This window comes from Notamacropus eugenii, chromosome 3 (genome assembly GCF_028372415.1).
Source record: "Notamacropus eugenii isolate mMacEug1 chromosome 3, mMacEug1.pri_v2, whole genome shotgun sequence".
NCBI classification, from domain to species: domain Eukaryota; kingdom Metazoa; phylum Chordata; class Mammalia; order Diprotodontia; family Macropodidae; genus Notamacropus; species Notamacropus eugenii.
In genome coordinates this window covers 319,091,273-319,106,721 of record NC_092874.1, presented here as the reverse complement: position 1 = coordinate 319,106,721, position 15,449 = coordinate 319,091,273, and the positions used below count along the sequence as shown (strand labels likewise).

General features: G+C 38.6%; 1 protein-coding gene across 2 annotated transcripts in view; it reads left to right on the top strand.

The window, feature by feature from the left end:
• Nucleotides 1–15,449, top strand: part of RECK (reversion inducing cysteine rich protein with kazal motifs) — a 73,972-nt gene that overhangs the window by 2,871 nt on the left and 55,652 nt on the right. For both annotated transcript variants that reach the window (XM_072596806.1, XM_072596805.1), the window contains exons 2-3: nt 8,043–8,101; nt 14,734–14,808. In XM_072596806.1, the coding sequence (XP_072452907.1) occupies nt 8,043–8,101; nt 14,734–14,808 (134 nt within the window). The remainder of the gene's footprint in view (nt 1–8,042; nt 8,102–14,733; nt 14,809–15,449) is intronic.

Sequence of the window (15,449 nt, the reverse complement as noted above, 5' to 3'; positions counted from 1 at the left end):
TCAGTAGAACAAAAAGCTCCCAAAGAATGAATGAATAAAGTATTTATTAAGGACTCATGTGCAAAGCACTCTGCTGCAGCCTGGAAATACAAACATAAAAGCAAGAGGGTCATGTACTTCAGGAGCTCATTCTAGCAGGAGGGAGGGGCAGCTGGGTGATGCACTGGATAGAGACCAGTGCAGTAGTCAGGAGGATCTGAGTTCAAATCTCATCTCAGACACTTGACACTCACTAGCTGTGTGACCTTGGGCAAGTCACTTAACCCCAATTGCCTCATCCTGGGTCATCTCCAGTCATCCTGATGAATATCTGGTCACTGGATTCAGATGTCTCTGGAGGAGAAGTGAGGTTGGTGACCTGCACAGCCCTCCCTCACTCAAAACAAAGTCAAATGCAAGTTATGTCATTATTTCTCTGATGGCATGGTCTTCTTCGGCAAGGAAGGACGAACACACACTAGCAGGAGGGAAAGGTTTCAGCTTCAAATCAGATAGAAAGGCCAAAGCAGATGGTAATGACTAGTCTGTATTTTCACTGACAAAATCATATCATTTCCTGATTTTGTACCATTTGGCAGTACCAAGGGCTTTGGTGGCAAGAATTTTCTTTTCTGGGTCTTCAGCTTGTGACTGTAGCCCCTGAAAGTGCAGTTGTCAGATTTCAACTCCACAGGGGTTGCTTCCCAGGGTTCTGACTATGGGCAGTGAGCTGAAAGCATTACTAGTCCTAAGGCTCTTGGGTTCAGGGTTCTGGGCTATCTCCATCAGTGTCTACAGGGGACGTGGCAGTTTTGGGTGGAGATGGTGGTCAAGGTAGTGGTGGTTTGACTTCGCAGTTACATGCTGCCTCCTTCCTGTTCCTCAGGGTGCCTTACTGCTTGACCTAGGCTGGCTTGCTTGCCTTGTGTGTGCAGTTGATTGGTAGTTGGTCAGAATGGAGTACCTCTTTTCCACAGGAATTACTTCCCTGGGTGATAACTGGAAGTAGGACCAGTGTTGTGGGGCAGTGCTATCACACCCAGAGCTCCTAAGCTTACCTGCCTATTGGTGGCAGTTGGTAAGCAGTAATTGATGTTCGTAATTAATTCCTTTCCTTTATCCATTTCCTAATGTTCCGAGTCAAAAACTTGTTCAAATAGGTCGGATTGGAGCTATTATAAATGTACAGATAACTTATTCTCATGTAATAACCACCCTTCCTTTTGTTGAGATACTTTGTTTCATTTTGGGGCACTATTAGTGTTTTCCATGTTTAGGTGCCCTTTGAGTCTCTTGAAAAAGGTATTCATCATACACATATGTGAGGCTGCTTAGTAGTCTATAAAAAAATTTGCCAATTTTATTCCTCAATGCCAAACAAACTTCAAATATAGTTTGTTATCCTCACCACTACATCACTTTCTCAAACAAATCAGAGTATCATCATATCTATTGACTTGGTTTGGAGGAATTTGTATAGTTCTTTATAGGTTTTTCTCTTCATCCTAGTTTGGTGATGCTGTGGATCGTGTTGGTTCTGAAGACAGGAAGACCCAAGTTCAAATTTGGCTTCAGACACTTACTAGTTGTATGAGCAAGTCACTTAACTTTTTTTTTTTGCCTTGGTTTCCTTATCTGTAAAATAAGGATGACAATAGTATTTGTCTCACAGAGTTGTTCTGAAGATCAAATGACATAATATTTGTAAAGTGTTTGGCACGTAGGTGCTCTATAAATGTTTCCTATAATAATAGTACTCATTATTATTGTGAGCTATAGTTATCTTTCTGCTTCTGAACATCAGGGATACAACCTCATTTCTTGTTGCTTGCCTTTGGGCTCACAGTGACAAATCTGTTAACTCTGTTTTACACATATTGAATGAGAGAATCATGCTATCCATACATATAGTCTTTAGAGATCTAGATGGTTTAGTGGACTGGAGGATCGACATGTGACAGTCAAAAGACCTCATGCACTCATGTGCTGCATTAAGAGGCATAGTTTCCATGAATAGCTATTCAGAAAGAGCCCCTTATACTCTTTGGAGTATTTAGTTCAGTTCTGGGCACCAGAATTTATGAAGTATATGAATAAACTGGAAAGCAAACAGGAAAAAATGGCAAACTAGAATAGTGAAGGGCCTTAAGTCTATGCTGTATAAAGATCATTTGAAGGAACTAAGAGATGTTTGGCCTGAAGAAGAGAAGATTTGGGGTGGAGGTTGTGGCAAAACATGATAGATGCATTCAGAAATTTAAAATAATCACATTGAAGAGGAATTAGATGGCGGAACAGGGAGTGTTGGGTGAAAGCTGGAAGGAGACAAATTTGGGCTTGAGATAACTTCCATTCAGCTAGAGCCATAAAAGTGAAATAGGCTACCTCCAGAGATTGTAGAGATTTCCCTTCTATGGAGGGCTTCAGGTAAAGGCTAGACAACTATGTCACTTTCTTTAGTGGGAATTTCCTTAGGATATGGGTTGCACTAGATGGCTAGTGATAGCACTTCCAACTCTTTGATTCCATCACTCCTTTATTTGTATCTCCAAAGAGAATCTGTGAGCTGGCTTCTTTTTAGCTGTAATTTCCTTATGTAAGATAGTTCTAATATGTCATTGTTGCTTTTATTTATGATGAGGATCTAGCTATAGAATGAGAAATTTGGACCAGGTGGTCTCTGAGGTCCCTTCCATAGAGCTATGATCACTAAGGCTTACCTTCTCCAGAAATCTGTCATCTTGGTCTCTGGACAAGGACGTTACACTGAGTACCAAAATTGTTTATAGATGGTCTGAAAACTAATTCATTGTATTGCTCTGTGCCCTTTTCTACAACTCTGACAGTGTCACAGTAGAAGCAGAAGGGGACAACAGAATATGGAAAGATAGGTGGTTTTTGTTTATTTGCTTCATGATTTGTTGTGGCTAAATAATTTATCTTGTGATAGTGAATTTGTTGGAAATGAACCTTTCCAGATTTAGCTAGGCTTAGTCTTGATTAGCAGACACAGGCTGTTGCTGGCACTAAATATTTGTAGAAATAATTTTTGTTCCTTTCGTTTTCCTTTTTCTGGTCATTATACCTTTTGAAAACTAATTTTTTTCAATTAGTAAAATTCCACCTTCTATCCTCACCTCATTCCTCCTTGAGAAAGAAGAAAAATAGCTCACCTGTTTCAAATTTGTATAGTCAAACAAAATATTCTCACAGTGGACATGTCCTCCCAAAAATATTCTCCATTCTGCACTCTGAACCCTTCACCTCTCTGTCAGGAGGTATGGAAAAGCATGTTCATCATGAATGTTATAGAGTTGTGGTTGGTTACTATGCTGATAAGAGTTTTTAATTCTTTCACAGTTGTTTATCTTTGCAATATTGTTGTCATTGTAAAAATTGTTCTGGTTCTGCTATCTTTATTATGTATCAGTTCGCACAAGTGTTCTGTGGTTTCCTCAAACCTGTTCATCATGTACTGTAGCACAGTAGTAGTCTGTCACTTTTACTCAATTGATGGGTACCCCTCAGGCTGCTATTCTTTACCACGTCAGAAAGAGCAATATTTTTTGTGAGAAACATGCCATTCTCATGGAAAGACCTCAGAAACAGAGTTGGCAGAGGAAGGTTTTTGGGTGCTGCTTGTGAAGAACGTACACACAGTACAGAAGCAAGAACATGTTTAAAAACTGTTAGGATGGTCATACCTCCCTTCAGAGTCAGGAGTGGTCCAGGCTCCTCAGGGTTACAATCTTTCTGACACTCCCATGACATGCATTTTTCCCCTTCCAGATCATATGTCAGTCTGGATCCCATTATCAGAAAATGGAAGGATAATCTGTGCATGGGTGTGTAAGTTAATGTGCATGAAGGTTGTTAGTTAGGCTTGTGCAGATGCAAGAGAACTTTGCCCCTTATTTGAACTCTCAGGTTTTGAGGGGTTGTCATGTCCCAGCCTCTAGCCCTGTTTTAGACAGGATGTACCCTATCCATAAATGGAGTAAGGGAAAGCCCAAGGTCCTGGTGTTTCCTCCCCATAGTGCTGTGGAAGCAGAACAATGAAATTCCTTTTTCACATTTTTGTATATGCTTAGAGTTTGGATTGCTCAGGACCAAATCTCTCAGTCTATCCTCCCTTTAATTTTCCTTTCCTTTCTCCCCTTTCTCTCCTATTTCTCTAATGAATGAAATATATTTCATAGTATATGTACCTACTATATATGTGTGTATGTTGTCCTCCATTGATGAGTTCAGATAAGAGTGAGGTTCTCATCTCAGCTGCTCCCCTACCCTTTCCTTCCTCTTTAAATAAACTTCTACTTGCACACTCTTGATTATATGAAATAATTTTCCCTAACCTTTCTCTCTTTCCCTCCATCCTCCGTATATTTTTCTCTTCCTTTCTATTCTGTTAAGAATCATCAAGACATAACAGCCATTCCTAGGCCTTCTGTCTAATAAGATCCAGGTGATAGGGTTCACAGGGGTTTAGATGTGTATAGTCTCCCTATATTAAAATGTAAATAATTTATCCTTATTTAGTCTCTTATGATTGTTTATTCATATTTACCTTTTCATATTTCTCTTGACTCCTATGTTTGCACTTTAGAGTTTGTGTGCAATGCTCATCTTTCCATCAGGAATAAGTCCTCAAGTTCATTAGAGGTCCATTTTCTCCCCTCTAGGATTATATTCAGTTTTTCTTTTTCTTGGTTATAAGCCTATATCCTTCATATTCTGGAATATAGTATTCCAAGCTCTCTACTTCTTAGAGTGGATGTAAATCTTGTGTTATTCTGACTGTGGCTCCTTGGTGCTTGAGACCTTTCTTTCTGGCTGCTTGCATTTTACTTTGACTTGAAAGCTCTAGATTATTGGCTACATTGTTTCTGGGAGTTTTCATTTAAGCGTTTCTTTCAGCAGCTGATCAGTAGATTTTTTTTCTTTTTCTTTTATGACTTCTTGAAATATGGTATCTGTGGTCTTTTAGTCATGATTTTCAGGCAGTCCGATGATTCTTTGGTGATCTCTATTTAATCTTTTTTCCATCAGTTTTGTTTTGTTTTATGTCTGTGAGATAGTTTAAATTTTCTTCTATTTTTTTTCAGTCCTTTGACTTTGTTTTTAACTATCTCTTATTGTTTTATGGAGTCATTGGCTTCTATTTGGTCCAGTTGAGGATGTTCAGGGATTTGTTGCTTGGGCAAGGCTTTGTGTGTCTTGTGCCAAGCTGGCAATTCTCTTTCTAATTCTTTCTTCCATAGTTCTCATTTCTTTCCAAATGTCCTCTCCTCCTCGCCCCCAGCATTCTCATTTCATTTACAAAAATATTTTAAACTCTTCTTTTTAACTTTTGCTTCATCTGTTCCAGGAATTCTTGTGTGCTCAATCTGTATTTTTCTTTGAGACTTTGTCTGTACATATGTTGGAGTTAACTTTATTCTTTTGAGTTTGTCTTGAGTGTCCCTGTGACAACTTTTTACAGTGAGTTTTTTGTTTGCTCATTCTTCCAGCCTACTTCCTGACTTTGGACTTTATGTTAAGACCATGCTTTTGGAGGGAATGTCTGGGCTGGTCCTGGTGCTGTTTTTTGAAGTATTGAGTTTTGCAATTCAGGATCTCAGGGGACGTCTCAGGCTGGAGACCTGTATACTTTTTATGAACCCAAAGTGGCCTGATCCAAGGAAAAGTCTGATTGCTGCCCTCCTGGTCTGAGCAACAGACCTGTTGGTTTAACAAAGTTGTAGCTTCAGAAGACTGCTACTGGACTCAGCGACTATCAGGCAACTGGAAAACTTTAATGGTTCTGAGTGGCAACTCAAGGATTCCCCTTGGTCTGGGATTCCTTCTCTGATTATTCCTTCCAGACTTTACAGTGGTCTGGAAGCTGGAATGGATACCCTGTTCCATTCCTGTGGTCCAAGGAATACACCTGATTCTTCTGAACTTAGCCCTTGCTCAGCCTAGGGCCCATGACTGATTTTCACCCTGGGATACAACTCTTAGGTGCAGGACTTCTCAGTCTGCTCCAGATCTGTGACTGAATTAGGCAGTGAGTGACAGAGTTGCCAGTTTACAGCAACACAAATTTAAGCCCCTTTATACTAAATCTGGAACCTAGCATTTGGGATCTGGCCGCTAGGCAGCTTAGTGGATAAGGCAGTGGACCTAGAGTCAGGAAGACCCGAGTTCAAATTTGGCCATAGACATTTGCTAGCTGAGTGACCCTGGCAAGTTGGGTAACCTTTGTCTGTCCCAGTTTTGACTCTAAAATGAGAACAATAGTAGTACTTACTTCCCAAGGTTGTTGTGAGGATCATATGAGAACGTGTGCCACAGTGCCTGGCATATGGTAGATGTTTAATAAATGCTTGTTTCAATCTTGCCTTGGTTTGTTCTGGAATGTTCTTTGTGATTAGCTTCTGACCAGACCTTGTTCTCATTGTCTGCAGATTTCTCTATGTATTTCCCTGTGCTAATTTGGGCTGGAAAAATTACTCTGTGGTTTTTTTCTTTTCTTGAATTTCTTAACCAGGCTTTGGTCTGCTATGTTTTCTAGACCTAGAGGAGTTTGGGGAAGGGGACAGAGCTCAGTGTATTTCGTTTTTGCTACTTCACCATCTTGGCTGCTGCCAATTGAGGTAATATTTTAACTGGAACTTACATAATGGGTTGGTGGATTTATTTTTCTTGAGGTGCTAAAAGTCTTTTATAAGTAGTTCAACTTTATTCTTCATGTTCTGGGATTCTGGGTTTGCTGTGCAAAAGAGTTGGAAGATGATAAGTACCTTGAACTAATAATAAAAAAAGTTAATGTGTCTAGAATGAGGGTAGATTATAAAGTCACTATCAGACCATTTCTAGAGTATTATATTAAGTTCTAGGGTATGACATTTTAAGAGCAATACGAGCATGCCCAAGGTGGTGAGCAAAGCATGCCATTTTAAGAAATACTTGAAGGAAATAGGGATGCTTTTCTTGGAGAAGAGGAGACTTAGCTATTTTCAAATATTAAAAGGGCTATCATGTGAAAGAGAGATTAGTCTTGTACAGGTGGGCACATTTAGAACCAACAGGATAGAAGTTTGAGGGAGATGAATTTTGGCTCAATATAAAGAAAAATTTACTGACAACTAGAGCAGAACAGGTATATTGGGTTATTTTCAGAGGCAAACTTGTTTACTGCTGTTTGAGATTTTCACAGGGATTGTGGATTACCATTTCGTAGGATGTTTCATGTTAGACTAGTTGACTGCTGAGATTGTTTTTCCTCTGAAATTTTGTGATTTTTTTTGATGAATCACTAAAAAGGTCTCAGTGTGTTAACTTCTCAGGATGACTCAAAAATCAGGTGGATGTTTACAGAGTCTCTCCTTTGGATACAGAGGACCTTTACAGATCAACTGTGTTGTCTGGTTTCTTTGGTATTGGTTAATTTAGGATATATGATAAGTTGTTTCTTTTATCATTTGGTCTAATATCTTTAGGGAGGAAATATACGTTATTTATATACTAATGAGAAAAGTGAGATAGAGGTATTAGGTAACATGTGGTTTGGAAAGGCATTTTATGCAAAACAAAAACACATAAGTCATTAGATAGTAAAATTTCACTTCAAAGCCCTGTTTTCCAAAAACTTGGACATGATCTTCCTTGTTTGCTTCTTAAGTATACTTCCTTCCTGTCATTTGTCTCCATCATTTTGTACTTTTATATTCTTTTCATATTAAATTCATCTAAGGCTGCATTAGTAGACTTTATAGTGTCCAAATTAAGGAGATGATAAGCCTACGGTACTTTGCCCCCTTCACAGCTGCTGTATTGTGTTCTTTTCTGGTTACTATTTTTTAGGAAGTACTTTGATGAGCTACAGGAAGACCATGATAGTGAGAGAACTGATAACAGTGCCAGTCTTTATGGATTTTTCTAGAACTGAGAAAATTGTCATTTAAAAGTGTTACTTTGGGTGTTGTGATTCAAAGTGGGTTATTTATTGTGAATATATATGGGTTTATTTAGTTACTAAATACTTTGGAAGAATGAGAATTCTTTTTCTTTCTCCCTAGGTGCCTTATGTTGTTATCATGCAAAGGATAACCTAATGTGCCGCGATGTTTGTGAACAGGTAAGCTTGTGCAATACTTGTAGAGACATTTAGTTACATAAGGCTTTGAATCCTGACCCAGTGATGTCTATTTTCTAAGAATCAGACTTGCTAAATATAAAGAGGTAGAAATTTTTGAGGGGTAAGGTGGGAGTAAAGGGCTTAGAAACTCATAAAGAAGGTAGTCTATTAAGGTGTTGCAGGTATTGTATTCTGTGTTCGGGCACGATGAAGTGAAAGCTCCTTTAAGGATCAAACTAAGTTCTTAGCTATTTATTTTATTTTTTTACAATTACCAAACTTGTAGGTGAGGGGCAATTTAGGATAGCATTTGCTTGGATTGCATAAAAAATTTTTGTTAAAGTGACTCATACTAGTCTTGTGGAGTAGTTGGCGAGGTATAGACTAGACTACAATTGACTTAGATGAATTCTGAATGAGTTAGATAACTGGACTCAAATTTGTTCCGTTTCAACATAGCAAAAGTTTTCTAGTGAAGTACCTTAGATATCTGTGCTTGGCCCTGTGCCATTTAACGTTTTTATCAGTTGCCTCATCACATTTACAAATGACATAAACCTGAGAAGAATAGCTAACACAGTGGATAACAGAGTAAGGGTCCAAAAGGATCTTGATAGGACTAAACCATTGGTCTGCAATTTCAATAGAGATAAAAATTAGTCTTATACTTAGATACACAGTCAACTTCAGAAATATGAGATTGGGGAGATGTGATCAGACAGCAATTCTGAAAAAGATCCGGGACTTTCAGAGGACTGCAAAACATTGCTTTGAGGCTTTCCAACAAGGTGTCTTCAGTGCATGTGTCAAAATTATTTTTAAAATTCCCAGAAATATTAAAATAATCAGCTTGTGCTTTTTAAACACCTGCTCTATGCCTGGCAGTGTCCCTGCCCTCTAGGAATTTACCTTCTTCTGGGAGAGAGGGAGTATAGTATATTCACAGATAAATGTAAATACAGTATAGGTAGGGATAGATCCAAGGGCTGGACCTGATTTCATTGATGTGTGAAACTCCTAATCGATTGACTTCTTTGAAATGTATAGTCTTAGCTGCCTAGGGCACTGATAGGTTATGTGACTTGGCCAGGATGTGCCAAAGGTGGGTCTTGAACACAGGTCCCCTGATTTCTAGTCAGATTAGCTATTCCCTATACACTAGTGGTGTCAAACTCAAATGGAAACACATCCTTGCGAAATGCATTTTGACTTAGAAAAGCACAAATTCAGATTATCTATGTTGTATTGCATTTTTATTTGTTTTGTTAAACATTTTCCAATTATATTTTTATTTCTTTTTTTGGAGGTAGAATTAAGTGACTTGCTCATGGTCACACAGCTAGCGTCTGAAGCCAGATTTGAACTCAGGTCCTTCTGACTCTAGGGTGGATTCTTTATCCACTGAGCCACCTAGTTGCCCATCTAATTACATTTCAACCTGGTTCTGGCCGTACTTGGTTTTTGCCAGCCGAGGCTGCAAGTTTGTACAGTATATGAACAAAGTAATTGGGGGAGATGGGATTGGGGACACTAAACAGCTGAAAAATCAGAAGTTATTACTTGACTTCAGACTTAAGGAACTGGGGGTGGAGTTTCAAAGAGGCAGAAGTGAGGAGAGAGAGTATTCCAGGCATTGTGGCTAAAAAATTATTGAAGCAGAAGATGGAATGTCTTATATAGGGAACAGCCTCTAGGCCAATTTGGTTAAATTGTAGAATATGGGAGGGGGATAGATATTATGTAATCTTCTTGGATAACTAGAATGAGCCAAATTGTGAAGGCTTTAAATGCCAAGGGGGAAAGTTTATCTTACAGGCAGTAGGGAACCTCTGAAGTATCTTGAATAGGAAACAACATGGTCAGACCTGTACAAAAGGAATATCAGTTTGGCAGCTTTGTGGACAATGGATAGATAGGCAAGGAGGAGACTGTATATAGGAGGATGCTTTAGGAGATCATTGCAATAGGCTAGGTGAGAAGTGATGAGAGGGTATGGATTAGGGTAGTTGTATGAGGGGACAGAAGCAAACTGATGTGAAAGAAGTTGAATAAAGTAAAATTGACAAGACTTGGAAACTGATGAAATATGAAGGGTGAGAATGATGAGCTGAAGAAGATGTCTAGTTTGCAAATCTTAGTAACTAGAATGGTGGTGCCATTATGAAATAGGGAACTTGAGAGGTAGTGTTGGTGAAGTTTAAGAGAGAAATGAAGGCTAAATAGGTAATTTTTTGAGTTCACAACATACATATGATAGTTGAATCTGTAGGAACCAATGATATCCCCAGATCACCAGACTATGTACTGATTTCCTTCTCTGCTCCATACAGATGTGCCCAAGTTCACATCTTTAGAAAGCCCCCTTTAGACCCTATCATCCCCTCTGTCTTTCCATTTATTTATTTATTTCTCTTTCCTTTTTCAACCACATGCCTAGAAAAACTGTCTATCATTATCACCTCTATCTCCTCTCACTCCTAAACCCTTTGCAGTTTGTCTTCTGACATAATACTCAACTGAAACTTCTCTCTTCAAAATTACCAGTGATCTTTTAATTGCCAAATACAACATCCTTTTCTCAGTCTTCATCCTTACCAACCTCCCTGTAGCATTCAACCCTATTGACCATCTTCTCCTCCCTCCACTATTCTTCTCTATGGGGTTTTATGACACCTCTTTCCCTTGGTTCTCCTTGTCTGTCTGATCATTCGTCAGTCTCTTTCATCATCTGTAGCCACCTAACTGTTGGTGTACCTGGTCCTGTCCTTTGTCCCTTCTCTTTACTCTATAAACTCTTCCACTTGTTGACCTGTTCAGCTCCTATGGATTCAATTATTTTTATATAAATGACTTCTACATCAAATATCCAGCATAAGCTCTCTCCTGAGCTCTAGTTCTTTATCTCCAAATACTTATTTGTCATTTCAAACATTTCATACTGTAGACATCTCAAACTTAGTATATCTAAAACAACTCATTTTCTTTCCTTTTCCCTTTCATGTTTACCTGTTTCTGTTGAGGACAGAAATCCTTTTTAACATCCCATTTCCCAACCTTGTTATTAACCTCGATTCTTCACTCTCGCTTATCCCACATATTCAGTCTTTGTACCTCTACAACATCTTTCACATTCATCCCTTTCTCTCTGCTCACAATCATGACCTATTAGGTCATTTTCACCTGTTAATGGAACCACTACAATAACCATTTTCCTGAGCTTCCTGACTTAAGTCTTTCCCCACTCCCTCCTCCTCATTGCTGCCAGAATGGTTCTCCTAAAATGTACGTCTCACCATGTCACTGCCTTACCTGATAAACTCCAAGAGAACCCTACTACCTCTATGATCAATATAAACTGTTTAGCATTTCAAGTCTTTATAACTTTGTTTCAGCCTATCTTTCTAGCCCTATTATATCTTCCTTCCTTTTACACACCATAGTCTAGCTTCTTATTGGTTTTCATAGATAAGACTAAATCTTTATTCTCCATACTTTTGTACTGTCTGTGCCTCATGTCTGTAGTGCCCTCCCTCACCTCTGCCTTGAAAAATCCTTGACCAAATTAAGTCAACAATAATAAACACAAGCAAAGAGACAGCGTCTACCTTCAAGGGGGTAGACATTCGTTCTAATAGGTAAAGCTAAAACATAAAAGTAAGCTGAGAAGTTGGGGGTGCAGTTGGGTTGATGGCATCAGAGAATTAGAAATGAACAGGGAAAGGAGAGAGATGGCCAACCTTGGGCCCTTTTCTCGAAGTGGAGATTTCAGGGGAACTCCACAGTGGAAGAAGAGAATGGCAAGGTTGGAGAGATGTTTCAGGGTGAAGGCAGAGCTCAGAGAGTCAGAAGCTGAGCTGAGACAGGAGTGAAGTCTTATTTGATTCAGTTCAAGTGTCACCTTCTATATAAGAACTTCTCTAGATCCTTTCAGCTGCCTACCCACACAATCACTTTTTCTTTATTTTGTTCTATGCCTTATCTCCCCCAATAGAACGTAAGTGCCTTGAGATGAGGGACTGTTTGACTTTTTATCTTTATATTCTCATTGCTACTCTAGTACTTAACAAATAGTAAAACACTAAACAAATACTTGTTGATTGATGGAGAAGAAGGACTGGACAGGGTCCTGTGGTACGCTCATGCATGGGGGCAGGATATTGATAATGATCTTGAAAAAGAGATTGAAAGGTATAAGTGACACAGAAAGAGACAGTACTCTACTGCAATGAACTTTTCATTTTTGAAATGAGAGTGATAACAAAAAACCATACAGAGAAGAGACTATTCAGAAGAGAAGGGGATAATTAATGTTAAATGCTACCTAAAGTTCAAGAGGGATAAAGACTGAGGAGAGACCATTCAGTTTTACAGTAAAGATATAATCAGTAGCCTTCAAAAATGGGATGGAAGCCAAACTGCAAGGGGTTGAAAAGTGAAAGGAGAAGGAGTGAAGGCAACTATTGCATAGAGCTTTTTCTAAGAGTTCCACTATGAAGAGGAGAGACTTAGAGTGATAACTTGAAAGGTACTATAGGTTCAAACAAAAGGGTTTTTTTAAGCTTGTAGGAGACTAAGGTATGTTTACTGGTAGTAAGGTATGGGCAGTTTTAAAAGTTGAAAATTAAGGAGAAAGAGAATAGTGGAAGATGTAATATCTTGGAGGAAATGAGAGGATGGAATCAAAAGCACGGTCAGAAATTGGTGTTGACAAAGAGAAGGAGTACATCTTAGAGACTGAAGCAAAGGAAAAGGAATAGAGAGTAATGTTGAAGTGACTTGAAATATGGAATTGAGGAGGAGAGAGAGCTCAGGACATCGGGCCTAATTCTTTTTTTAGTGAAGTACAAGGTGAGGTCCTTTGCTGAGAGGGAGGGCAGAATGGGACTGTGTAGGTGACCTGAGAACAGAGGAAGTTTGGAGTAGCTGCAGTGGAGAGTGTTAGAGAGTCTGTCAGGAAAGAGTAAAGGATTGGCTTGCAGCTGTGAAGGCCCAGCTCTGAGACTGGATGCCACGCTCTTAGTAGATCTTATCAGCCCTGTTGTGCGACTTTTCATCTGCCATGTAGCGTGTGAGCAGCAGTGGAGAATGTAGATGGAGTAATTCAGGGCTGATGCTTGGAAAGGGACAAATGGTAATAAACAATGGAGCGAGGAAGTCGAACTGGTAACTGAGGGGTCAGGATTTTGAAGGAAGGAAAATGATACAGGAAAATAGAGATCTAGGAAGGGTGAAGCAGAGAGGTAAAAGGAAGGACAGGAAGTTAGAGTCAGAAGAATTTCAGAGAGAACCAGCCCTTCCTACCATCAGTATCAAATGAGGCATGAAATAAGGGTTGTGTGCTTGTCATAGGTGTTTACTGTTGTTATAGAGGAGATCGTGCACACAATCCAGGTTGAGGAATGGTGAGGACTAACTGATATACCTGGCTGCAGATGGTTTACAGATTGCACAAAGCTCTGGAGCATTGCAGAGCCTCCTATATGAGCTCTATAAATTATTCTAAAGAGTTTGGCTTAACTCTGCACAGAAAGAATAAGTAGAGGAAGAATGATTGTTGTCAAGTTATGATGAGCATTTGAATAGACAGTCTGTTGTACTTGGCCATCATTATGTGTATTTTGGACAGGTATTCCAAACAGACAGTGAGGTGACCCCATAATAGGACAAGAGGAAGAATGTAGGCTGGATTGACTTTGAAATATTCCATAATTCTTTTAATTAACCCAAGTTTCTCCCTGAAACAAAAACCCCATCTTTTTAACCCCAGTCTTCCAGTTTTGTGTCCTGCAAATCGTGGCATACTCTACCCAGAATTGAAATAGAGGATCGCCCAAAAGGAAATGGAGAGTCATACACTGAATGGAGATAAACTAGGACTTAGAGAAACAAAATTAAAGAGACTCCAGCCTTTGGAGGCAGGAAAAACTGAGTTCAAATCACACCTTTAACATTAGTTATGTTACCTTGGGCAAGTCACTTCCCCTCACTGGCTGTTTCCACTTCTGTAAAATGGGTATTTTATCCTATTTGGCAAACTAACAGGAGAAGAGGGATGAGAGTTGGACAAATTGGATGGTGTGGAGACATGATCTGCTTTGTTTGAGGAAATCTCATTTCTATGAGATCACAGCACAGATCCATTTTAATTGAAAATAAACCAGTTTCTTTGAATCTGAAACATCCTTTCTATAATGACAGGTGATCTTTTATTGTTTTATTTCTTTTTTGGTTTGATTTTTTTTTAACTCTGATTCATGAAGCTTCCTTTAAAAGAAGAGGTACTATTTAGATTATCCTAAGATAATTTCCTATTTGGAGGCATTCTTTTTCTTCTGTTTTAGAATGTTTAATGGAACTGTATAGAACACTATAGTTTTGGTTTTTCATGATGATACTCAGTTTTTCTCCCATATGATTATTAAAAAGCACCTTCCCAAACTGCAGCATGTTGTGTTTCTTGAGTATTTCCTAACTAGTGATAGCACAGTGTTTAAAAGTTAATTTTAGCAGCTACATTTGGAAAGTGAATAAAGATTTTTAGCATAGCAGTTGAATTTAGAAAAAAAAAGTTGTGATTTTTTTATTCGTTGGTTGTTTTTTTTAAGTTCCATTGATACTTTTTTCTCAAATAGATTTTATCATCCAAAAGTGAATCTCGCCTAAGACACCTTTTACAGAGAGCACCAGGATATTGCCCAGAATCAATGGTAAGACTTCTTTTGATTTAACTATGGTAGGAGGGGAGGGTGTGTGTGTGGATGTGTGTTTTTAACAAGCATCTAGTGAAACACTTTTACACTAACTTATCTGTTGTGCTTGGGGTTTCTGTTATAAGCAAAATGTTAGATTTAACTTTGTGAAGTGAAAAGTTTCTACATAAATTACTATGTAAGAGATTATTTCATATTCCCCTACTGTTTTATTCTGAAAATTGTAATTACAAGTATGGTAGGATTTTTAATAATGTAAAATTTTAATGGAATTTGGTGATTTTTTTCATTATATACCATTATATTTTGAAGAATTTTATGAAAACTAGAACAATCACAGAGAAGCAATTCACTGGTGAATTTAGGGCTGGCCTGAATCACAGAGACCTGGGTTCAGGTACTACTTCAGACACATACTCAAGTTGTAACTATAGGCAAATTGCATAACTTCTTAGTCTCCCAGGCAATTCTTTAAGACTTTTACAGAAAGGTTACTGATCTGGGTCAGTGGAGGAAATTGGTACGTCAATGAAATCACTCTTAACTTTACTCCCATCTCCCAGATGTCATAACTAGAGACTTAAATTTAACTTTTTGCTTCAGAGTAAATATCTGGCAAGATTTAATGGGTTGAAAAT